The 25,445-nt window shown below is 53.9% G+C and overlaps 1 protein-coding gene across 2 annotated transcripts; it reads right to left on the reverse strand.

Annotated features, from left to right (window-relative positions):
• Positions 1-9,279: 9,279 nt before the first annotated feature.
• ENO1 (enolase 1) lies at positions 9,280-24,641 on the reverse strand. Of its 2 annotated transcripts, none has more exons than XM_059136615.1 (12): positions 24,495-24,641; positions 21,522-21,615; positions 18,325-18,420; positions 16,872-16,930; positions 15,153-15,222; positions 14,631-14,764; positions 14,071-14,293; positions 12,730-12,927; positions 11,959-12,160; positions 11,367-11,475; positions 11,133-11,191; positions 9,280-9,720 (listed from the first exon to the last, which is right to left on the reverse strand). In XM_059136615.1, the coding sequence occupies exons 2-12, from the start codon at positions 21,604-21,606 to the stop codon at positions 9,651-9,653; spliced, it is 1,305 nt and encodes a 434-aa protein (XP_058992598.1). In that variant the 5' UTR covers positions 21,607-21,615; positions 24,495-24,641; the 3' UTR covers positions 9,280-9,650. The 2 variants fall into 2 exon arrangements, with proteins under 2 accessions (XP_058992598.1, XP_058992597.1); XM_059136614.1 differs by lacking the exon at positions 24,495-24,641 and adding an exon at positions 24,007-24,164.
• Between the last annotated feature and the right edge of the window lie 804 nt (positions 24,642-25,445).

Raw genomic sequence — 25,445 nt, forward strand, 5'->3', positions numbered from 1 at the left:
CCTACTTGTGATCTCTGTCTGTCAAATAAATAAATAAAATCTTTAAAAAAAAAAAAAGGAAGTTTGAAAATAGAGCTACCCTACGACCCAGCAGTCACACCACTGGGTATTTACCCTAAAGATACAAATGGAGTGATCCGAAGGGGAACGTGCACCCGAATGTTTATAGCAGCAATGTCCACAGTAGCCAAACTATGGAAAAAACCTACATGTCCATCAACAGATGAACGGATAAAGAATATGTGGTACACACACACACACAGGAACACTATGCAGCCATCGAAAGATACAAAATCTTGCCATTTGTGACGACATGGAGGAACTAGAGGGTATTATGCTGAGCGAAATAAGTCAATCAGAGAAAGATAATTATCTTATGATCTCCCTGATATGAGGAATTTGAGAAGCAGAGTAGGAGGATTGGGGGGTAGGGAAGGAAAAAATGAAACAAGATGGGATCAGGAGGGAGACAAACCATAAGAGACTCTTAATCTCACAAAACAAACAGATAGTTCCTGGGGGAAGAGGGGTAGGGAGAGGGTGGTTATCTTATGGACATTGGGGAGGGTTTGTGCTATGGTGAGTGCTGTGAAGTGTGTAAGCCTGACGATTCACATACCTGTAACCCTGGAGCAAATAATACATTATATGTTAATAAAAATAATTAAAATTTAAAATAAATAAATAAATAACACTGCTATAAAAAAGAAAATAGGCTCTTCGCAAATGTTATCATTGGGTTAGGTTGGGCCTTAAATCCCACGACTGGGGTTCTTACAAGGAGAGAGCAATCTAGACGCAGAAGAGACACACAGGGAGGAGAAGGCCGGGTGGTGACAAGGACAGGGAGGGCAGTGATACACCTACACTCCTTGGGGGCCCAGGAAATGCTAGAGGAGATAAGGAAGGATCCTCCCCTAGAGTATTCAGAGAGAGCACAGCCCTGCTGAGGCCTTGATCTTGGACTCCGGACCCCAGGACTGTGATAGAATAAATTTTTGTCGTTTCCAGTCACCTAGTTTGTGGTCATTTGCATTAGGGCAGCCTTCAGAAAGTAGCACATCACCCCCCACCCCGCCCCAATACCAGATGCTTCACACGGTCCCTTGGACGGGGCTGCTTGCAGGAAGGGCTCCCAGGGCTGACCCACTCTGCACCTCTGCTCTCCACCCTCTTCTCAGGTCACCCCCAGCCTCAGCCTCTCTCCCTGCCCAGCCCCGGGGATGCTCGCATTGTCTGGGCAGGGCCCGTGGGGACCCCTTCTCTCTCTCTTTCCTCTTTCCAGTTTTCTCAGAGTGACATAAGGCCTGCTGCTTTTTCCTGCTGAGTCCCCCAAAGGTGGGATATTGATCGTTCCTTGGCCTTTAGATTCTTACTGCACCTGTCATATTCTTGAAGCAACGTGGATGCTTCTTCCTAAGGGAGGAGCAAAGGAAGTGGGAAAAAGAACAGCACAAATAGTAATAGTTCAAGAACTGCAAGACATTATCTTGCTTGATTAGCTAATGGACAAGTTGGGTTCACTGGAAAGCAATACTAGAGAGAACACAAACTTTAACCTGTTTGTAGCCTGATGCCTCCCCCCTCATACCTTTCTTCCACCTTCGACTCCTTCAGCTAATCCCTTATGATAAAGAAGCAAAAACGAGGGCACTCAGCTGACTCAGTCGGTAGAGTGTCCCACTCATGGTCTCAGAGTCCTGAGTTCGAGCCCCAGGATGGATGTGGAGTTTCCTTAAAAAAAAAAAAAAAAAAAGGACCTGGGTATGCTAATTATATCTCAATAAAACTGAAAAGAAGAAGAAGAAGAAGAAGAAGAAGAAGAAGAAGAAGAAGCAGCAGCAAGAATGGTAGGAACCCATGATGACAATGGGATAAGTAGGAACAGGTCATACGCACGAGGTTTCTGCCCTGCAAAGATCTGAGCCAACGTTACTCAGTCTTGCTGCTATAACGGGCCCAGAACATCACGATCCCAGCTCTGATACTCACACGTTGGCATTTCAGGGGTGGGGGTGTGCCTTGCACCCCACCCCAGCCGGGGGCTGATGACTCAGGTGGCAGAGGGTCTGTGGGAGGCAACAGATGGAAAGCCGGGAAGACCAGCAGTGGGAAGGACAGAGGGTAGGGTCCTCTGGGGGAAGCCGAATTCCAGGAGAGAGACAGAGAGCTCAGTAGAGCAAGAACCCTTCTCGTGCCTGGAAACAGAAGGGTGGTCAGTGTTTTTCTTATTGGAAAAATGGTTCAGATTCCCACGCATTTGCTCCTCCATTTTCAACCGTAGCATGGTGGCTCGTGACTTTCCAAAGGAGGCAGAACAGATCACTCTGCGTGCTCTTGCGGGAAACCGTAATAAGCATCACAGAGAAGAAACCCTCCTGTAAGCCTTGCCAGGAAGGAAGCGGAGAGGTTGAGAGGAGTAGCTGGAGGACAAGGCAAGCCAGGCACCGCTCCAGGCAAAGCAGCTCAGAGTCACCGAGGACAGAAGGATGGACCTCCGCTGGACAAGGACAAAACCAGCCAGGCAGGGGCAGAGTCACGGTAGAGGAAGCTTACCCAACACTAGGTCAGCAGGCAGCCGCACACAGGCTGGCCCCCAGAGGCGCCTGCAGGCTCCCTGGGAACGTGGGGACCTGCGCTGGGGTTGGGGGGCCCAGCTGGGTGCTTCCCGAAATCAACACACTGCTTTGCCCCAATCCTGGAAAAACCACTAAGGACCCTTTTGCTCAGGACTTCACAGCAAGAACAGAGAGCCGGATGGAGGGGCCAGACTCCCGCCTGTGCTCAGCCCTGACTGTTCCCAGGCTCCAGAGGGACAACTTAGGGGCCAGGACCCAGACCGAGCTGCCTGGCCTGCCCATGCCCTTGAACTGGTCCTCCTCTGGTAGGAGCTCCCCTTCCTTCTTCCCTTTGCTGAAAGCTGTCAGGGAAAGGGGTTTACCTTTGCCAGAAAAGTTGCTTTCCTTTCCTCTTCCTCATCCTTTGCTTATAAGGACCAAAGGAACTGAATTCTTTGTTTGTTTGCTTGTTTGTTTCAAGTTTTTTTGTTTAAATTCTAGTGAGTTAACATATAGCATAATGCCGCTTTCAGGAATAGAATTTGGTGGTTCATCACTTTCATACAACACCCAGTGCTCATCCCAACAAGGGCCCTCCGTAACACCCATCACCCATCTAGCCCCTTCCCACCCACCACCCCTCCATCAACCTTCCGTTTGTTCTCTAGAGTTAGGAATCTATTTTACGGTTTGCCTCCCTCTATTTTTCCCCCAATGTTCATCTGTTTTGTTTCTTAAATTCCACATGAGTGAAATCTTATAGTATCTGTCTTTCTCTGATTTATTTCACTTAGCATGATGCACTCTAGCTCCATCCACTTCGTTACAAATGGCAAGATTTTATTCTTTTCATGGCTGAGTAATATTCCCTTGTATATACATAGACCACATCTTCTTTAGCCATTCGTCACTTGATGAACACTTTGGCTCTCTCTGTAGTTTGGCTATGGTTGTTGATGATGCTATTATATAAACACTGGGGTCCTGAGATCTCAAGTGCTGGCTGACGGCATGTCCCCCCTTGGATATGTGCAACTCCCAATGGATTTTGCTCTCCAAATCTCATGTGCCAACAACTCCAAGGTCCCCTGCCTCCACCCCCACATATGTATAAAGGGACTTAGAACATGACAAAACCTTATACAGAGACTGTCATTGTTACTTTGCAGGTATCAGTTAGGACAAAGGACACCTGGGCAGGCAAGAGTGTGCTTTCTTGTGGTCTCAAACATCTGAGGTCAGTGGTTACTTTCCATTCTAGTCTCTATCTTTCCTTTGGCTGCGGTAACCTGATTATGGACATACTAGTTCTGTGTTGGTCGGTGGGTTAATCAGAGCCAGGGGCCTTATTTCAGGGGGAGTGGCTGCAACCCACACCAAGAGCCCCCCGAATTGGTCAAGGCCTTAGATTTTTAGCCAGTGTCCGGGATGTAGATTTTGCTCTGGGATGTAGATTTCTCCACTGCTGATAGTTCTAGGGTTTCTGGAGGTGTTGGCCAGACTCCAGTGAGTACCTTTTAACCCCAGCGGCTCTCCGCCAAATATTTCAGCCTCTTCTCCGGAGGCTGCCGACGCTTGATGCTGTGGCTAAGATGAGGTCCAACATTGCATTACAGCAAGGGAAAGGCATGGACGTGGTGCCCAAGAGGAGAGAGCCAAGGGTCTGATCACTCTCCCACCCCCATTTCCAGCCACCGTTCCCCAGACTGGATGTTTCCCCACCCCCTTCTGTGGAGTTGCTGAGCCACCTGGCACAGAGAAGGGCAGAGCCGGACTGCAAGGCCAGAAACCCAACCCCAGCGTCCCTCTAAACAGGGGCGTGATGGAGCTCCTGTGGGAAATCCTCAACTCAGGCCTCCGTCTGACCTTGGGGGCTCTCTGATGAGCGATGCTGCTCAGACCCCATGGATTTCCTTCAAAGCGGGTGCCCAGGGTTGGCGCGCTGCGATGCGACTTCCTGGGCCCTGCTCTCTCCAGGGTGCTCCCCAGGCAGCCACCAGGACGTGCCACCCCAGCCCTCCTTGGCTTGTTTTCCTGGCAGTGCTGAACACGGCTGTGCTGGAGGGAGGCCCCGCCATCCGCTGATAGCGCAATGCTTTGTGTCCCCGTGGCCCGCCAGACCAAATGAGACCCACTGCTTAGTCCCCCGGAGCTCGGTTTTAGGGACAGCACAGCAGAGTGGGGATTGGGGGGAGTGCATCATTCAGTCTCTCTGCCTCTGTTTCCTTTTTGTTCCTTCTACTTTGAAAACACCGAACAAAAGTCGTCAACAGCGAAATCTGAGGGAGGGGGGGAGGTGCTTCCTGGAAGGTTCAGAGATCAAAGCAAGCCAGAGAAGAGCTCACTCTGACCGTGTCCCCAGGGCGGGCGCTGCAGCGGCCCTGCACGGGCCGGCTCCTCCGTGCCTCGCCACAGCCCGTGCGGTGACCAGGGAGAGCAGGTGTTGACAAGGACTTGCTCTCCAGGAATTTTCCTTTATCCAGTGACAGCTCCATTCACCTCCCTGAGCTCTGCGCACAGCTCTGGGCTGCCGTCGCTCTGGCCCCGAGCCCCTGCGAGCCGCAACCCCGAGCCAGCCGGCTGGGTCGAGCGCAGGGCGGGGAGGTCAGCCAGCCGGGCAGGGGCCGCCGGGTCCAGCCAGTCCGCAGGGCGAGGCTGGGAGGCCCGGGGCTCAGGACAGCTCCCACAGCGCCCCCTGGCGGCCCCGGGGTGCCCTAGCCCACCCCAACCTTCCAACACCTCCCCCCCCCACCCCCCACCCCGCCCAAGCGCCGGCGAGCCCAAACCCCCCAGACACTAGGGTGCCCTGCGCTCAATTAAGGAATACCTCGATGAGAGCCTAGAGCGGGCCCAGGGACTAATGGGGGCGAAGCTCCTTCTTACATTGCGTGCCCCACACACCTCTCCCTGGCCCTGGCTCTGATTTCACCCTAGGACGGTGGGTGGAGGGGCACCTTGCCCTCCTGCCAGGGGCCACACACACACACACAGAAAGACTAGGGCTTGGCCTTGCACAGCCACTTCTCCAGATCAGGAGCAGGAGGTCCTAGAGAAAGGCTGAGGGTCTCGGGAATCTGCTCCGGCTAGACCCAAGGATGTCTCTCGCAAAGCGACTGTCATCAGAGTCAGTGTCGGCAGTGGTGGCTAGTGATGTTGGAGGCTTTTAATTGCTCCTGAATTAATGTGCTTACTTCTCACACCTGGGGCGCCTGGTTTTAATTACTATCTCAGGTCACATATGCAAATGAGGCTGTGATCCTCCTTGGTCCCAGTGGACCGCCGCCCTCACGCTTTGCAGCATGATTGGCAGGAGGAGGCCCAATGCCCCTGGTCAGGCTGGCCTGGTGCTCGGGCTCATGAGCAGAGGCGGGTGAAGATGGTGCCCGGCCACCCCGTTTCTGGGTTTGGATTGGCTGAGGTGTTCAAGGTGGCGTCTGAGGGGCTCTTGCTCCCTCAAGGCCCCAGGAGATCAGCTGTCCATGGCAGAGAAGCCTTGCAGGACCTGAACTCACAGAACCCGTGAGGACAGAGGGTTTCCCTGGAAACGGAAGAAATGGGGAAGGATCAGCCTGCGGAAGGGGCTGTGGACCAGGGGATGCAGGTTTGAAAGCCCAGATGAGCCGCGCAGGTATATGAAGAAGGGAGCAGGCAGGTGGGACCACAGCGGCCGTCAGAGGCAGGGCCTGGACTGGCTATGGGCCCCAGCCTGCAGAATTCAGTCCAGGAGCAGGCCTCTGTCACAGCCGCCCTGCAGCGGCCATCTCCAAGCCCCGGAGGCACTCATCCAAGAGAAAATTTCCAGCACTGGGGTTTTCCGGGGGAAGCTGGCTGCTCACCCCGTCTCCCCCAGAACCCGGCGTCCTTGCCCTTCCTGCGGGGGCCCTGACCCTGCGACCGGTCAGCACGTGCCGGTGCTTCCCAAGCTCAGGTCAGGCGGCAGACGCGAACAGATACCGATGCTCTGGGTTCCACCCGGAGCTTCTGACTGTTCTTTGGGACAATAGGAGCTTCAAAAGCTTCCCAGGTGTCTCTTCTATCTGGCCAAGTTTGGGAACAACTGCTTCAAGTTTTCCCTTGATTTTTGTTGTAGTGTCAGAGTTGCGGGAAGTTGGAAGACAACCACAGATGAGAAATACATGTTTTGTGGAAGAGCGTTTGTAATCTGAAGCTTAAAAAAAGAAAAAGAAAAAAAAAAGAGGGGCAGCTGGATTGCTCAGTTAAAGCATCCGACTCTTGACCTCAGTTCAGGTCCTGATCTCAGTGTCGTGAGTTCAAGCCCTGTGATAGGCTCCACGCTGGACATGGAGCCTACTTAGAAATTGAAAAAAAGGGAGTGGAGTGGGGAGGGATGGGGTGAGCCCGGTGATGGTGATGGGTATTAAGGAGAGCACGTGCTGCAGAGCACTGGGTGTTATATGTGAATAATGAAATCACGGAACACTACATGAAAAACTAACGTTATGTACGGTGACTAATATAACACAATAAAAAAAAATACAATCTTAAAAAAAAATTAAAAAAGAAAACGCATAAAGCAAGTCAAGAGACCTCTAAGTGCTAACAAAGATGTTTACTAAAAAACACTTGAGGTTCTGGTAAACTCATGTGACCCAGAGTCATGTTTCATAATCACAGGTCGTCAAAAGGCCCAAAGGTGGTTTTCTGGAAACTGAGAATGTTGCCTGTTCTCCTTGATTGGGCTCCTCGGAAAAGGTCCTCTGGTCTCCAGCTCTTCGCAGCTTACACAGGCCCGTCAACAGCAAGCATGTGCTTCCGTTTGGCTGGGTCAGAAATCTTTGTCCCAGGGCCAGTGTTAACGCCCCGGCAGGCTTGACAGGTCCCACAGATCTGAAAGGGATCCTACCTGCACTTACCCTTTAACCCAAGGGTGATAAATGCCTTCATCTGCCAGTTTTAAACCAGGGTTACTGAGGACATTAAACTGCCCTGAAACTGCCCTGAAATGTACTAATGGACTAGTAACGCTGACTTGCTGCTTTCAAGTTGGAATAGACATGGACGCTCCAGCGAGACTTGCCCCAGTTCAAGGCTTGCTTTCCCCCCAGAATCCATTTTTCAGAGAGAAACCAGTCATGAACACCTGGAAAGGATGGCCTTGGCTGCAGGAGTCATACTGCATTAGGTGGAAGTAGGACTTCGTTATGGTTATTTGGCAATCAGGTATGGTGTGAGATGCCTGTGTAAGGCTGTGGAGTTGACAATGGGTGGTAGCTTTGAGGCCCATCGACCTGACTAGAGTTACTCTAGTTACTCAAACACTAATCTTAGTACCACCATGAAGCTCTCCCGCAGACAGCTGAAGCCGTCACTTGACTTTAAATTGCACCGGATGATCTTACAGATACCTCAGCCTCCCTGACTGAAGTGGTTGGAAAAGCAGGGCCCAAGGCTCCCTGAGACACACATTCCACTGGCCACTCAACACTTCGATTGTGCCTGCTGCGCCCTGGTCACCTTCCCTTCTGACTGGCTGCTCTGTGGACTTTGGATTCTCACCTAGCCAAGCCCCACGTTCTCAGAAGCCCATTCCTGTGATCAGTCTCTAGATCCCTCTTTTCCTATTGGTTCTGCTTCTTGGGTTAAATCCTGACTCATAATCAAGGAACAAGAATGGCCACAAGGGGGCCTCCTCGCCCCCCAGCTGGGTATGATTGAACAATGATGCGCTAACAAAGCAGCAGAGCTAAGAAACAGCAGACCACTTCTCCCAGCGGGTGGCAAGTGTTGTTCTCCGACCCTTGCTCCTGAACACAGAGCGCACTGCGGAGACGGGGCTTTCCGTGAAGCTCACATATGTGCGCCGAACAGCACAGTGGATGTCCATCACTATGTGCGGCTTTTGAGCACTGGACATCAGTGAAAATGAGAAATGGAATTGTGTCATCTTAAAATAGGGTTCCCAAGATCCTCTGGGCGCCTCCCGCCTCCCCAGAGCTGCCTTTTCACCATCCTTTCACTTGCTTCCTCCAGGAACTGAGAAGCCACATTCCAGCCCGCCCAGAACGGTTAGCTGCACTCGGGCAGGCCTTCCAGTTCGGACGACGGCATCCCGCCATCCCCTAGATGCCACCACCCAGGATCATCTGTATTTGCTCTGCATTTGCGTCTTCTCCCCAGTAGGATGTCTGAACCTTAAGTCAGGCTCTGCCTCCCCAGACCCCACTTCTGCTCAAAGACCCAACAGGGCCCCCTCTCCCTTTTCCTTCACCTGCTCTGCCCAAGGACTACGAAGTGTCCTCAACAACCGGTCCTCTCCCACTCCCCTATTTAAGTCATCTCTACACCCAACATGGGCTTTAACTTCCAACCCCAAGATGAAGAGCCATGGGCTCGGGGCGCACAGGTGCTTCAGTGAGTTAATAAGTATCTGACTCTTGGTTTTAGCTCAGGTCATGATCTCACAGGTCACAGGATTGAGCCCTACATCCCCCACATCAGGCTCTGTTGTTCAGTGGGGAGTCTGAGATTCTCTCCCTTTCTGGCTGTCGCTCCCCACGCCCCCAACCCCAGCTCATGCTTTCTCTAAGAAATCTTAACAACAAACTTGTGTGCTCGACAGACTGAGCCAGGCACCACTTCTCTCTTCTGGTGATGACAGAGCCTCCTACTTATAAAGGCCCCGCGGCCCAGCACACATCCGTGAGCACTGAACACGAGCACGGACTCGGACCGGTTCATACACACACGCACACAGTGTTCCTACGGGTCACTGAGGCCTTTTTATTCTGCTCACAGAACCACTGGGGATCTCCCCTGTGGACACCTCGGGATTATCACGTAGACAGATGTGGCTCCAGACACTGGGTAGGAATTGAGGTGAGAAAACAATGATTCGGGCCAACCTCACAACTACAGAGCTAGGGTTTCCAGCAGGGCTCCAGATGGTCGAGTCAGGCTTCTGTAGCAGTTCTAAGGAAGCGCGAGAACAGCACAGGGAGGGGAGCGGGCAGCTAACTAGCAGAGGCCCCGGCCAGTCTCGCCTGGGGGCCTCGAGCTGCCCCGGGAGCAGCGGGGACAGAGGTCTAACGAGCCGACTCAGGACCACAGGACCTGGGGTGCGCTGCCTGGAGCTTACTTGGCGAGGGGGTTTCGGAAGCTTCTGCCGGCAAACTTAGCCTTGCTACCCAGTTCCTCTTCAATTCTTGGGAAGCAAAAGGGGGGGGGAGGAGAAGAGAGATCAAACGTCTGTTCCCAAGGCCTCGCAGAGACACAGGCTCAGCCTCCCCACAGTGTGGCTGCTCGCAGCCCGCAGGAGAGGGAGCAGCCGGCTCTCCCCAGCCCCCTAACCCCCAGCAAGTGGGCCATCTGCTGCTCCTCCTCCTCCTTCCCTGCCTTCCCCCAGCCCAGGACAAACTAGAAGGTAGGTCAGGTCTGCTGTTTCTTGGAATGTAACACATGGACAACCCAGTTTTTGGGGGAGCTCGTTCATGAAGCATCTGCATCCTGGTGCCCTGCCCAGTGGGCAGCTTGACTGGACACACGGGCAGGAGGCATGGGTGTCACTGATGACTGAGCCCTGGGTGTGCTCATGGTGCAGGGGTGGGGTAACCGGTGACGTTTCTACACGTTTCTCTGAGACACAGACTGAGGCACTCATAGTGGAAACCCTAAGGCTAGAACGAGCTTAAAAGTCTCCAGTAAAGGAGGAAGCAGCACAGTGTCCACAGATAAGCCCCACAGGAAGGCCAGCGGCTGCAGTACATGGGTGATGGGTAGGGGACAGCCCGTTAGTATAACCTGGGACGGCCTCATCAAATGGACGGTCCTTTTCCTGCAGGACTGGAGAAAGGAACAAAATAAAGGCAACTTTCCAAGTTCAGGAGCTTCCCAAGGATGCATTATGATAAAAAGGGACCAGACTGGGATGCCTGGATGGCTTAGTCGATTAAGCATCTGCTCGTAGCTCGAAGAATTCTAGGACTGGGGAGCCTGGGTGGCTCAGTAGGTTAAGCCTCTGCCTTCAGCTCAGGTCATGATCCCAGGATCCTGGGATCGAGCCCTGCATTGGGCTCTCTACTCAGTTCGGAGCCTGCTTCCACCCCCCTCCACCTGCCTCTCTCTGCCTCCTTATGATCTCGGTCAAAAAAATAAATATGGGGCGCCTGGGTGGCTCAGTGGGTTAAGCCTCTGCCTTCGGCTCAGGTCATGATCAAGTCCCGCATCGGGTTCTCTGCTTGGCAGGGAGCCTGCTTCCTCCTCTCTCTCTCTCTGCCTACTTGTAATCTCTGTCAAATAAATAAATAAAATCTTTAAAAATATATAAAATATTAAAAAAAAAAAATTCTAGGATTAAATTAGCTAAAGGGGAACCTGTTCCCTCGTCCACCAGGAGATGGCAGCACAGTCCGGCTCAGGCTCCAGCTTCCTGGCCATGGGCAAGGTGCGTTAAGTTCTCTGCCCAGCTAGCACCAACCCCACAATGCTCAGGGGCCAGTCCGCCACAGCCCCGCCCCGGGCCCGCGCACACATCTGCACAGACCCCCCCCAAGAGCCAGGAGCTCCCAGTGTTCAGGCGGGGGCCCCCACCCCACTACAGGGAGGGTTCCTTTTTACCTGAGGATCTGGTTGTACTTGGCCAAGCGCTCAGATCGGCAAGGTGCCCCCGTCTTGATCTAGAACAGGAAAAGCAAGGTCACTTGCACTCATTGCAGACGTTCAATCTTCAAGAGCATGTTGGGCAGGAAGGAGGGGAAGGAGGAGCACCCAGGGCCCCATCCATGCGCCGACCTCCCAGTACCACTGCCAGGAAGCTGAGGTCAAAGCACACGGAGACAAGCGGCTCTTTACCTGCCCAGTGCAAAGTCCCACCACCAGGTCAGCGATGAAGGTATCCTCGGTCTCCCCAGAGCGATGCGAAACCATGACGCCCCAGCCATTGGACTGGGCCAGTTTGCACCTAGACGTCAGGAAACAACCCAGATGCTTGGGACTCCATTCCTGGGCACAGCAGCCCCATCAGGCCCTCCTGATGCCCGGCTTCACCACCCCTGGTAGACCAGAAGAGCAGCCAGAGCCAGAAGCCACCGCCAAACTTTCAACTCCTGGGGACAATAATCCTCACATTCCTCTCCACTCGCAGAGCCCTGAGGACCTTCTTACGTCACATTTAAAAATCGGGGTTCAGCCCCCTTGAGGGGAGAGGCTGGTCTCCCCTGGTAGCGCCCATGACTGACATTCTCCGCGAGTCTAACCTGATCATGCAGTGTGAGGACTGGACCACAGTCGCCCGACACCCCAGGCCCCTTCCCTTGGTGCCACTGCTTACAGGCCACCAGAAGTTTAAGCTTGAACGACAGGCCCTCCACCCCCCAGCAGGCAGCAGCTCTGGCTAAGGGTCAGCCCCTAGCTCTGGGATAGCCAACCCCCTCAGTGCACTTACGCCTGGAGAGACTCAGTCACGGAGCCGATCTGGTTCACCTTCAGCAGGAGGCAGTTGCATGATTTCTCGCTCACGGCCTTGGAAATCCGCTTCGGGTTGGTCACAGTGAGATCGTCCCCCACCACCTGGATGCCAGCACTGGCAGTGAACTTCTGCCAAGCCTCCCAGTCATCCTGGTCAAAGGGGTCTTCGATGGACACCACTGGGGAAAGGAGAGAGCCACGTCTGGTCATTGAGCCCCCTGCCCCACACCCCCGCACCCACCGGCACCCCAACTTCCTCGCTGGGTCTCTCCCCTTGCCCCCACCAGGACAGGACCAGCCCTGGAAACACTCTGCCTGCCCACCGAAATCACCCGCAACCCCGGCCGCTACAGATGCTGAGGGGAACACGGCTCTATCCAGTGCGGCCCAAGTCTTGTGCCAGCGAGAACAGAAACAGCCACAGGCTCGGGAGGCTAAGAGTGGGCTTGTCTCGGCCCCCACCTGGGCACCTTCTCTAACCCCGTGTTTCAACGCGGGGACTAAGAGACTTCCCGGCCTGGTTCTTGCTCCAGCACGTGCTGAGTGAATTACTGACCCACTCTGTGCCTCAGCCCCCACACCCCACACGGGCCAGTATCAAACTGTCTCTACCCTGTGTGCATTATCCGACGCCCAGAGCAGTACCCGCTCTCCGCCCCAGCGTGCTAGAGCCAGCGCTGCCCTCGGCCTAGGGGCCTGCTGGGACAATGACAGAATAGCCTTCCGCACGAGGCCAGCAGGCACTCACCTGGGTAATCCTTGATGAAGGACTTGTACAGGTTGGCCAGCTCATCGGGCGTGATGTACCTGCTGGGGTCATCGGGGGACTTGAAGTCCAGGTCATACTTGCCCGACCGGAAGAACTCCGAGGCCGCTACGTCCATGCCGATGACCACCTTGTCGGTGTAGCCGGCTTTCCCAATGGCGTTCTTCAGCAGCTCCAGAGCTGGACGGGGAGGGTGGCAACAAGGCAGGGGGTGAGGAAAGGGCCCTCCAAGAGCTGCCCAACGGGAACCCTCCCAGGAAACCGAGTGGGGCCCTGGCCCCAGCCATCGCTTCCAGCATTCCAGTGCTTTCTCCTGTGACGGAGCAAGAAACCGCTGGTCAGGGCCCCCAGCAGGTAACCCCCTGGGAAATTCAGTCTCGACTTTCAGAGGCTTTCTCACTGACGAATGCTCCCCGATTTAGCACTTAGGACAGCTGTGCAGGTCGAGACAGTGATAGTGACCAGCTGAGTCAGCTGTCCTGGATAAGCTGAGCTGGGATCTGAGAGCAAGCCCGGGGCACCGCGAGCCCAGGAGGGCAGGGTGAGGGTGAGGCCCTGCCTACAGGGCCCGCTGTCCCCAGCCCAGGTGCAGGGTCCACCTCACTTGGCAATACTGCCCATACAGGAAGGGACAGAGACACTCGGCGCCTGTCCCACCCCGAAAGGGTCATTTTTCTGTAGGTCAAAAATGGGGAAGTATCAGGCGTTTTGTACGACTGACCCAAAGAGGATGGACATTTGTTCTTTCACTATTTGACCGGAAGGCAACAAAACTGTGGCTGAACTCTCCTTCCCTTCTACAACAAAAACCTCAGCCGAGAGTCTTTGTCCCGACTCTGTCTAACTGAACTCTTCCATTTAACCCTGTGTCTGAGGACTCCAAGCAAAACGGCTCTGTGTAAGTGTGCCTGTGGGGGAATGAGCTGGGGGGTGCCGGTCGCAGGCCGGACAGACATATCTCCGACACAGAGCAGACCTCATGGAGGTGATGTAAGAATGACAAGGACACGGGGCGCCCTGGTGGCTCAGTCACTGAGGCATCTGACTCTGGCTTAGCTCATTACTATCCTGGAGGTCCTGGGATGGAGCCCAGAGTCGGGCCCCCTGCTCCGTCAAGTCTACTTGGCCTCCCCTCTCTGCTCCTCCCTCCCCAGCTCATGCTCTTGCTCTCTTTCAAATAAATCCATAAAATCTTAAATTATGTGTTAGCTTGCACAGCCCTCCTCAGAACTCGATGTGCAGGGAGCTGGCGAGTGTGGGGTACAGCAGAGCAGCTGAGAGGGCCGGGCTGCAGAACACGGGAGCCCCCACGCCAGCCTTTACCTTCTTTGTTCTCCAGGATGTTGGGCGCAAACCCGCCTTCATCCCCCACATTGGTGGCGTCCTTTCCGTATTTCTCCTTGATGACGTTCTTCAGGTTGTGGTAGACCTCGGCCCCGATGCGCATGGCCTCCCGGAAGCTGGCCGCGCCCACGGGCAGGATCATGAACTCCTGCATGGCCAGCTTGTTGCCGGCGTGAGAGCCACCATTGATGACATTGAAAGCCTGGGGAGAGACAGAGACAAACACGGCCATCTGGCCCTTGAGAGTCCCACCCAGCGGGCCACATGCAGCTCTGGAATGCTCGCCGGGTCCCCCTCGGGAAGGGCAGCGATCACCACCAAGGAGGGGTTGCCGCCTCGGCACACACAACCCAAGGAGTTTCATCCCCTCATCAACAGGAGGAGACGGGGGTCCCGGGAAGTGGAGTCCCCTGCTTGGACACTTCTAGCCAAGTGGCAGGGGTCTGCGGCTGGGATAGTCGCAGGTGGAGGAGAACGGGGTGTGGGGGGGTGTCTCAGGAGCCCACAACTCCTCACTTGGGGGGCTCCAAGCCACTCACCGGAACCGGCAGGATGACTTCAGCATTGCCCGCCAAGTCGGCAATGTGGCGGTACAGGGGCACCCCCTTCTCGACGGCCCCCGCCTTGCAGACAGCCAGGGACACCCCCAGAATGGCGTTTGCACCAAATTTAGCTGCAACAGAACAGTCAGATGGAAGAATTTCTCAATCACGGCCTCCGGGCCTGTACCCCGACACCAGAGCACCTTCCTGACACCAGACACCAGACACCTGCTCCCCGTGTCCCACCCAGAAACGCTCCACGGGGACTGACCTGCTTTCTCCGGCTACGGGAAAGCCCTTCTTTGGTCTAGAGAACTCTGGCAAATCCCACAGACTGCATGACTTACTCTAAAGCACAGGCGTCTTTTGGGTAACCCTATGCAAATGCTGCAGTCGCAGGCTATTGCTCCTGAGGTTTAAAAACGTGATTTATTTGGGGGAGGTGGGGCGGGTGAGGGGCCCTGAAAACCGAGGGCGAGGTGTCCACGCGGCCAGCACGCGCCGCCCCCAGCAACTCACACTTGTTTTCTGTTCCGTCCATCTCGATCATCAGCCTGTCGATCTTCTCCTGCTCCACGACATTCACTTTCTGCGGGGAGGAGAGCGCGTCAGTCTCTTGGGGTGTGGGGCGTGCAGTCACTCTCCCCATAGGATCTTTGGGCTCCCGTGAGGGGACCCAGATAACTCTGAACCTGTGAAGCCCGAATCTCTCCTCTGGCAGGCCCAAAAAAGGGGGGCAGGGGAGCAATCGAGAGAAACGGAGACGTGACACTGTGCTTCCTTGCTCTCCCATGGCATTCCTCCGCGCTCCAGGAGCCGACCGTGAAATGCAGAAGGTCTGGAGCTGGCGTCACAGAGTGAGTCCTCCCCAGGGGTCCAAAGTCACATCACACATAGGACAGAACTGCCAGGTACATGCTGACAGAGGCAGCGCCACACCGTAGTGAGATTCGGGGTAACCAACTCCATTCGTGCAAACGAGCCGTGTTCCTCACAGGTTAGGGGACACAGCCACCGGCCCCGGCTATTCTCAGTGACAGCACGCCTCGTCACCTCACAGCTGACAGGACTCTGGCAGATAGCCCAGAATCTGAGCTAAATGCTTGACGACTGCCTCAAAGGTGTGATTTTGGTCAAGTAATGACGTTTAAGCCAGCTGGGCTCCATGACGGGCATGGTACCTACAAACCAAGTAAAACCCCTCAAGCCCCCCAAAATGGGGGTCTCAAAAACCGGCTCTAAGGAATTCACTGAAAGTCAGCATTACTTTAAAACCTTCACACCTGACTGTAACAATGTATTACTTTGTTTGTAACGATCTATGTATAAAAACTAAAAAATGAAAAGAAAACCCTGCAGAACCCCACCATGCCCCATTAATAATTTGACGCCTTTAGCTTTTTTGACAAAGTGAGCCGCCACCCGAGCATGATGGCTTGAGGCAAAACTTCTCATGAGTTTGACCGAAGAACTGTTTCTCCCAAAGGAAGAAAAATGTTCAGGAAAGCCCAGCTCACTGTGTTGGACATGCCAGATAAGAGCACCGAGGCAGAGAGTACAGGGTGCGGGGAGGGGCCCAGGAGGCCCAGGTTCGCAGCACTTGAGCCCACAGAGCAGCAACGAGAAACCGTCTGGGACCAATTACTGAAGGTGAGCACGCCAGGGAGAGACCACAGAGGCATCCCACCTGCCGCTGGTGTACAGGAGGAATTCGGGGCGGGGGGGGGGGGGGGGGTCCACACCTAAGCACAGATGGGAGGATGGGGCTTGGGGCGTCGGGTCCCCCTCCCCACTTCACTCATAGCAGCTCAACTTTTCTCTAAGCTTACTCTTCTAATCAAGATTTTATTAAAAAAAAAAAAAAAAAAGTCAGTAGAGATATAGTAAATAATTCACAGTTCATGAGAAATAGTCAGGCCACCATGGATACCATGCTCAGTGCTCAAGAACCGCTCTTAAAATTTGGATCTCAACATCCCCAAGGTCAAGAGAGTTGGAGGGGGAAATCAAGGCCATGAGACGGTCTCCCGTGGCTCTGTTCCAATTCCATTCACTGTTAGATGTGGACACACAGGTAAGGGGTAGATTAGAAAGGGTGAGATCATTCTCATGCACGACAGGGAATCCGACCGGCTTCTTTAGCTCTCAGAATAAGCTCTTCCATAACCAGGAAAGCCCACTGGCCTGGGAGATGTTCCGAAGGCATTAATATATTAGTTATTGGGAGACAGGTCCTACCTTGCTAATCAGGGCAGGTGCAATAGTTTTATTGATGTGCTCAACAGCCTTTGAGACACCTAGAAGGAACAATCATATCAAATTACCAACATTAACCAGAAACAGGCTTGAGCAGCGTTGAGCGAACCACCAATGTTGTTAACCCAAATATCCAGAAGCCCGCCCAAAAGACCTTAAATGGGACTGCTTCCAAATCCCCATTTCTCTGTCCTCCCAGAATTGGGGTACTTTCTGGCCCAGTCTGAGTGCTCTTACCTAGGACCCCCAAGGATTAGAGCCACACACAGAGCAACCATCTCAGAATGTCTGAAGGGGCGTTAGTTGGCAAGACCATGCACGGGGACACCAGCCATAAAACTACCGATGTCCAATGTATTACCTGCGTGCACAAGGCTGGTGCCAGGAACTCATTAATATACTTAACGGGTCTGGAGACACCTGACCAGTAGAGATTGGCGGAGAAGGAAAAAAAGACAGACTCAGAAGAGAACAGGCTGTGAAGGACAGGAGAGAGAGAGAGAGAGACAGAGAGACAGGAAGGCAGGAGAGTCGCGGGACCAGGAGTTCACCCTCCTGAGAGTCCGGGGAGACACAACGCAGCTTTTAGACCAGTACCTGCCCGGGGGGCCACGGGCAGGGGGAACCCGGGGGAAGGGCCTTCCTGCGGCACGATCGCCAGCCCCGGGCTTCCCCAGCTCCCTTCATCACCGCCCCTCATCTGCAGGCTTTCTAGACTTTTCCCCTATCATCGCCCTCCTCTGAGAATGTAATACGGGAGATACACTGTCCATCCATACTAGCCTTTGAGGGCCATAAATCATGCTAAAATCGGAGGGTATTTTTGCCTCCCCCAAGAACCAATTTCCACCCCTGGGTCGATACTTTCCCTGCTGAGAACGCAAGGTCTGGCCCCACCTGCTTTTCTGTAATTTGGCCACCTAGATTCTGTCCAGAGAGGTGAGCATTGCAAAACCAGTAACAAGTCCATCTGCACAGTGCTCAGCGAGGCTGGCCTGGCCAGACTGGTGTCTCTGTGAATTCATCACCAGAAAGTTCGAACTAGCGGGACTGATCTGTCGGTGAGCCATAGGCTAGAACTTTCAGATACTCCCGAGACGACACCCTGGGAGACTGGGAGCACAGCAGGGCTCCTCAGTATTAGTTAACACTCTCCTTAGCCTGAGGTTCCCTGGCCTAACCAGGAGTTTTCTAGATGGGAGAGAAAGCACGAGAGAAGCAACGTTAAAATGCTTGCCCCCAAGATTATGGGTTTAGGAAGGCTGGACCCGATAGGGCCAACTCTCTCAGCTGTCCCAAGTACATGCTTAGCTTTGACGCCATAGGCCGAATGAGGTGCTGCCCTCGAATCCAAGGCACATGGAGAGTGGGCCACAGGCCTGCGAGGGGCACACAACCATGCTCTACAGGGAAGGGCCTGGGGTCCGACTCTTACCTTTCCCCATGTAGCGGGTCTTGTCATTGTCCCGGAGCTCAAGGGCCTCGTAGATACCAGTGGACGCACCACTGGGCACAGCAGCTCTGAACAGACCTGGATGTCGAGGGCGGGCGGGGAGAAGAGTTGCGATTGAGAAACACAGTTCAGCCCTTAGCGGACTCCCGCCCCCCAGCAGATGGCATCTCTTAGGAAATGCTGCCACTTCCTTCCACCAACTGGAGATTCAGATAGTCCGTTTCCCCTGCCTTCCACGCTGGTACCAGTCCCTCGCGCCGACCGTAAGGCGAACCGGTGGATTTGTCTAGTTTAATCAAGTTTCCATGCAGAGCTTCCCGAACACTAACGCGCACACAGATCACCGGGCAATCTTGGGGTGAACCTAAGACGTAGGTTCTGAAACGGGAGGTCGAAGACTCTGCGACTGCACCTCCTGCGAGCTCCCAGCTGGGGCCCTGTGGCGCCTACCCCCAGCAGCACCGCCAATGGAAGCACAATGCAAGCCACCTAAGAGATTTAAGATTTCCCAGTAGCTACGCTGAAGTAAGAGAAACTCATTTAATATGCTGTTGAACCAAATACATCCAAGAGACTATCATTTCAGATATGTCATTTATGACACACGAGCTTCAGAAAAAAACACAGATAACCAAGGCATGAACGTGGTAACATCAGAACACGAGGAAGCACTGCCCTATGCAGCCTCACGGACACAGAATCCAGACATGGGGCCAGACCTGTATCCTGGGCATAAACATGGCTGATCTTGGCCTCCAAGATCAGTGTCTGGAAAGGTACTGCATGATCTGGTTACAAGGGCAGACAAGTTCAGGGAGCAGGAAATGAAGGCGGCCTCCAGACTACCTGAAGTGAAACTGTAAGGCATTTGCCGTCTGAGGCAGGAGAAAGTACACGAACAAATAGGGAAAAAACCCACCAGAGATGTAAATCAAGAGATCAGTTAACTACGCCTGTGTGTGCGCAGCCGGGCACGGGGACAGGCGCTGGCTCGCTCTGTCCCCATCAGGCACCCACGGGGTGAGGAAGTTAGGAAAGCTAGTGCCCCCCAAAGAACTATGGACTCTGGGTGATGATGCATCAGGACAGGTCTGATGAGACAAATGTCCCGCTCTGGTGGGGAGGCTGTGCCTGTGTGGGGAGGGAGGGGGCGATGTGTGCTCTCTGTCCCTTCTGTTCAATTCTGCTGTGAGCCTAAAACTGCTCTAAGAAGTAAACTGGGGGGAAAAAAAGTGGTGAGAGGCTCTGAACAGATCCTCGATTTCCTGTTTTTGAAAAGCACCAAGAGAAACACGACAGAGTTCCATTCCTTTAAATTTCCAAAAAATATTAACTTTGATCATTGTAAAGCATTTCAAGGGAAATGCCCCCTTCCCAACAATCTTTTTTTTTTTTTTTTTTTTTAAAGATTTTATTTATTTATTTGACAGAGAGAAATTACAAGTACATTGAGAGGCAGGCAGAGAGAGAGAGAAGGAAGCCGGCTCCCTGCTGAGCAGAGAGCCCGATGCGGGACTCGATCCCAGGACCCTGAGATCATGACCTGAGCCGAAGGCAGCGGCTTAACCCACTGAGCCACCCAGGCGCCCCCCTTCCCAACAATCTTAATCTTGGGTCTTTTTTCCACCGTTGGTTAAGGTCCATTACTTGCCAAATGGAAAGTTCCACCCTCTGACTAAGCAAGCCAATCTCTTAAGCAGCAAGGGAATTCCCAGCATCCTCTGAGAACGCACGGTCCAGGCCACGAAGCACATGCTCGAAGCCACCCTGCTCCCAGGGCACCCGCCACAGTGAGTAAGCCTGGGCAGAACGCAGCAGGCTTCGCTCAGTGATGCCTGGACTCGAGGGACCTTCTTTTCCTGGGCAAGCGGTGGGGGTGGGGGTAGGAGCGAACCGGAAGGGAAGGGCCGAACTTTCCACAGTGACTCAGCTCTGACTGGCAGGTCTGTGCGCTCAGCACCAGCCTTAATTCTGCCTGAAGCTTCTTTTCCTACCTCACCGACCGGGGCCATTTAGACAACAGCTGAGACGTTGCTGGAGGTTAACACAAGGGGAGAGCTTTTAGGAGTCCCCATTCTATTTACTTATTATTTATTTATTTTATTTTATTTTATTTTTTTTTAGATTTTATTTATTTATTTGACAGACAGAGATCACAAGCAGGCAGAGAGGCAGGCAGAGAGAGAGGAAGGGAAGCAGGCTCCCTGCTGAGCAGAGGGCCCGATGTGGGGCTTGATCCCAGCACCCTGGGATCATGACCTGAGCCGAAGGCAGAGGCTTTAACCCACTGAGCCACCCAGGCGCCCCTATTTATTTTTTTTTAAAGATTTTATTTATTTATTTGACAGAGATCACAAGCAGGCAGAGAGAGAGAGGGGGAAGCAGGCTCCCTGCCAAGCAGAGAGCCCAACATGGGGCTCAATCCCAGGACCCTGGGATCATGACCCAAGCTAAAGGCAGAGGCTTAACCCACTGAGACACCCAGGCGCCCCATTTACTTATTTTTTTGTTTCACGTGGGCCAACGCCCCTCCCTGCCCTGGGACTTAGAGCCATGGGGAAAACAAGGGCCTCTGGTGTCCCAACACCCACATGGAGAACTGTTCCCAATCCTTGGTTTAGTAACAACTTTTAGGGGCACCTGGAGGGCTCAGTCGTTAAGCATCTGCCTTTGGCTCAGGTCATGATCGCAGGGTCCTGGGATGGAGCCCTGTATCAGGCTCCCTCTCTCGCTGTCAAGTAAATAGAATATTTAAAAAAAAAAAAAAAAAAAAGACTTCTGCAGACAAAAAAGAGAATGCTTTGCCATCTACCTGCACTCCCCTCCCTTTTCAAGAGAGAAAACTCCATCCCACCACACCAGATCTGCTTGTTTGCTCAGAGCAAGCTGTGAAGCCAACTAGTGACGGGCCATTTTAGGGTCGAGGTGTCTGTCACCTTACTTCCTGACCTCACTGACCTGAGAGCCAAGCAGTCTTGTTTGAAATACTGAAGAGCAGCAGGACAAGGACCCCACGCCTGGCAGCCCTCCCCACCTCCTCCCGGTCAGGAACTACAACCGACCAGCACATGCACATCAGAAGGAAAGGCTTTTCCAACAGACCTTTCCTGGCCCAAAGCTCTATCGTTTTCCAAGGATGGAGTGAGGTAGAGGAGGTGCAGAAGCAAAGGCGCACGTACCTTTGGCAGTGTAGAGGTCGACCTCAACGGTGGGATTCCCACGAGAGTCGAAGATCTCTCTGGCATGGATCTTGAGAATAGACATGGTGACTTTCTGTGGGGAAACACAGTTCGTATCTCAAATCAGTCATAATGCAGCCTTGGATCATTCATTCAAAGAATCACTTCTGAGGATTTGTGGGCTAGAAAGAATTTACACCAGATACACATGGGATGCAAGAATGCTGCCAAGAGTCAGGAGAACCTGCTGGGCTCAGCTCTGCAGGGCCTCAAATCCCTAGTCCAGAGCCTGTCCTGTTAAGTAAAGAAAGACCGGTCATGTGTGCCAGAGAGAACCAAAAACAACTGGAAAGATTAATGTGCTGTTGGCATGCAGAATTGGTGGAATTGAGGCAGTCTGAAGTGGGTTATTGTCAATAGTTCCCAACGAGGGTTGGCATGAGAATGGAAAAGGACCAAGGGGACATGAAGGTCACAAGCAAACTCATCCAGGACAAAAACTCCCAAGATGATCCGAGGAGGAAAATCTGGTTTGAAGTAGAATGGTGAATTCATAGCTGAAACATGGTTTGTACATTGTGGTCTCTGCTACTGCCAATTTCTGGGCCTTTCACATTCCACAGTACTTGGATCTTTAGCAAGACAGAACACACCAAAAATAACATCTAATTAGTATTTCAAATGGGCATTTTACCCATTCAAAGCAGACTGAATTATGAAACGTCATTACTTGAAACTACAATAAAGATTCTATCCTTGAATGCTAAGATACTCTAAGGTTAGAGGTATTCTTTGAAAGCACCTCAAAAAAGGGGGTAGATTTGCAGCTACAAAGAACAAATACCAAGTTCTCAAAGAAAGCCCTTTCTCATCGCCCCTCCCCCACAGGGGCCTCTAAGGAAGAAATAATGCATTCTTGTAAGACTGAAAGTGGCCCGGTGGAATTGGTTTAGTGCTCAGAGCCATTATCTAGCTGGGCTCCTCTCCAGTATCTTGTCTGGAAATGTTCTGAGGCAGCAAATAGCATCTTTCTTTTGTGTTAAGTTTCAAAATTAGATAGTGAAGTCACTTCGGAGGCTTTGCAGTCTATGTAACAATGGACTTTTATTCATAACTCAATAAAAAGTATCTAGTTTTTATTTACTATCTTACAAAAAGGAAAATTTGTTTAAATGTATTTTTCAGTTTTAAGATTTTAGTCAACTTGAGTTTTGACAAATTATATACCTGTGTATGATTGCCACCCCCCCCTAAAGTCCCCTTCAGGCCCTCTGCAGTCAATCTCCCCCCATCCCCAGGCCACCAGTAACTGACTTTATAAATTTTAGATATACTTTTATTTTCATTTTTAAAGATTTTATTTATTTATTTGAGAGAGAGGGAGGGAGACACACACAGCAAGAGAGAACACAAGAAGGCAGAGTGGGAGAGGGAAAGCAGGCTTCCCACCCAGCAGGGAGCCCCACGTGGGGCTCTATCTCAGGACCCTTAGATCATGACCTGAGCCCAAGTCAGATGCTTAAGGACTGAGCCCCCCAGGCCCCCCTAGATGCACTTTCAAGCACATCTTTACTACATTATGCCCTCATCCTATCCTCAGATGCCGTTTTCAAATTTCAGTGATACTAAGACAAAGTGATTTATTTCAGGGTGTGAAAACAAAATTGAACTTATCTTTAAATTGGTCAAAAAACTATTCCTGAGTCATTAAGTTTCAGTAAGCAAGGCGGGCAAGAAAGGCTGGCCTGCCCAAGAGTGTTCACAGCTTATCTGCCTGGACTGAACCCCGGACCAGGGGCGGCACCTGTGGACCGGGCAGTCGGGGCCTACGTGTGTCCCCCGCCGCGTCCCCCAACCGCCACACCGCGCAAAGGGAAGACCCCATTGCACGACAAACAACGAACAGAAAGTTTTCTTAAAATAAGGCCTTTTAATGTCAGCTCGGGGGCCGACTGCCGATGGCCAGGCCGGGGAGCCGGAGCAGCTCCTGCCTGACCTGGGCGAGGTCGCGGGGGATGGTTTTCCCAGTAGGGAAGCGGCTCGGCCGCAGGCTCAAAAACAAGCACCCTCTGCAGTTCCATTCATCAGTCCCTGCCCATTCGGTCACCAGCCGCCCGACCGAGCGGGACACAGGGGCTGCTGGTGGGGGGCAGGGATCGCGGCTTCTGGGCATCTCTCCCGTCCCTGCCCCTTCTCCATTTTAGGGAAGGCCTGGCTCTAGCGAGCACCCGGGGTGCGGCCCGCATCTCCCCAAGGCCTTGCACCCTCCGCGCCCGCTGCACGGAAGGCCCGCGCGTCCCACTCCCGAGCTCCCAGCAGCGCGGCGGCCCCGCTAAGTGCGTAATCCCGGGCTAATCAGCTCCTGCCCCTCCGGCGGAGCACGGCTCGCACGTGCCGACCCGCCCCTTCCACGTCCCTGTCCCCCCCAAGGGCAGGGCCCCGCAGGCCTGGGCGGCGGCCCGGCCTGCCTTCCCCGGGTCCCCACCTGGCGGCCGGATAGCGCTGCCCGGGAAAGAAGCAGAAGATGCTGCAGGCACCGAGGACGAGCGTAAAGACGGAAGGTCTGGCCGCTCCGAGGACCGTAAGGTCGTCTCCCGGTGTCCCGCCCCGACTTCCTGCCCAGCTCCCCGAGAGCCCGCCCACTTCCCGCCCCCCACCCCGCCTCCGGCGCGCCGCCTCGCCATTGGCCCGGCGCGCCGTCACTCGGGCCCGCACCTCCCGGGAAGGGGTGGGGCTGCGGCGGCCGCCGCGGCCGGGAGGGGGGAGCGGCGACCCGGGGACGCGGAGAGGCGCGGGGGTGGGGAGTCCCGACTACCCCGCGGCTCTGTGGGGGTGGGGGCGAGTCCCTGCCCCGACGCCCTCCGTTCCCGCCCCCGGCCGGGACCCCAGGCCGAGCCGGGTCTGTGGCGCCGGGGCCCCGGGGTGGGGCGGGGTGGCGCGGCCGGCATGAGGGTTCGGGGCTCCGTCACGTACTCCGAGTCCCGCACGCACGCGGCGTCGCTCCGGCGCCTCACGTCCGGCCCACGACCTTGGCGACGACCTTCGCGGCCCGCCCCTCCCGGCCTGCCCCGCCCCTCAGTGCGGCGCGGAAGACCCCTTCGGCCTCGAAACGTTGGCGGCCGCGCGCCTCGATCGCGCTCCCGGGCCGGGGCTGCAGCGGGACCGCGGGGCCGCGTGTCGGGGGCCACGTGCGCCCGTCCGCGCCTGCGCGCTCCGCTCCTGGCCGCTCCGCCTGCCCGCCCGCCCGCCCGCCGGCCTGCCAGCGTGACCCGGTCTTTTTGTCCTTGTGCATCGCCCAGACAATGGGTAGCGGGCCCAGGTGGCCGAAAAGGAAGTTCACTTTCCTTCAGTTAGAGCTGATGCTTTTTGAGCGCTTCCTACGTGCCAGGCACTTCTTCACGTGCATCCCCAGTGCAGTTCGGCCTTTAGCTCTTGCTAATGTTGCACATGGAAAGCATCTATACACGTTATGATTGGGACTGGAATTTCACACAGATCTGGGTATTTCAAATCAGGTAGTATTCCATGGTAGTCTGGCAAATGAAAACAGGAAAGGGTGGGTGCGGAGATTTCACCTTGCTGCTCAAGAGAGAGCTGCTACCTCTTTAAAATCAGTTCTGTAGTTCAATCCCCCTTGGAAGGAAGGGCTTTCTGTTATCGCTACCTTTGTATTTGCCAGCTTTCACCTTGGTCTCTAAATCTGAGGGCTAAAGTAATGTCATGCATCTCCGTATTTTCTGCATCACCTTGCAGAGAGAGATTCAAATATGCATTGGAATTTAATTCTTATTTCTCCTGATCAGTGGCAAAACCGCTTTTCTTGTTTCACTCGTAACATTTTTATCCCCTGAGCTACTGGGTTAGGTTTCCAAGGTAAAGGTGAGGGCCAATCGAGTCCACAGAATTTTGTTTCCTATTGGCTAA

The sequence above is a fragment of the Mustela lutreola genome, chromosome 10 (genome assembly GCF_030435805.1).
Source record: "Mustela lutreola isolate mMusLut2 chromosome 10, mMusLut2.pri, whole genome shotgun sequence".
NCBI classification, from domain to species: Eukaryota; Metazoa; Chordata; class Mammalia; order Carnivora; family Mustelidae; genus Mustela; species Mustela lutreola.

Excerpts from the sequence above, each read along its gene's own strand:
- ENO1 (XM_059136615.1), bottom strand. The coding sequence starts at position 21,606 with ATGTCTATTCTCAAGATCCATGCCAGAGAGATCTTCGACTCTCGTGGG. Across the intron at positions 15,223-16,871 it reads CACCTGCCCTGATTAGCAAG|AAAGTGAATGTCGTGGAGCA; the intron begins GTAGGACCTGTC and ends TCCTCCCCGCAG. Across the intron at positions 11,192-11,366 it reads TGGGACTTTGCACTGGGCAG|ATCAAGACGGGGGCACCTTG; the intron begins GTAAAGAGCCGC and ends TTCCTGTTCTAG.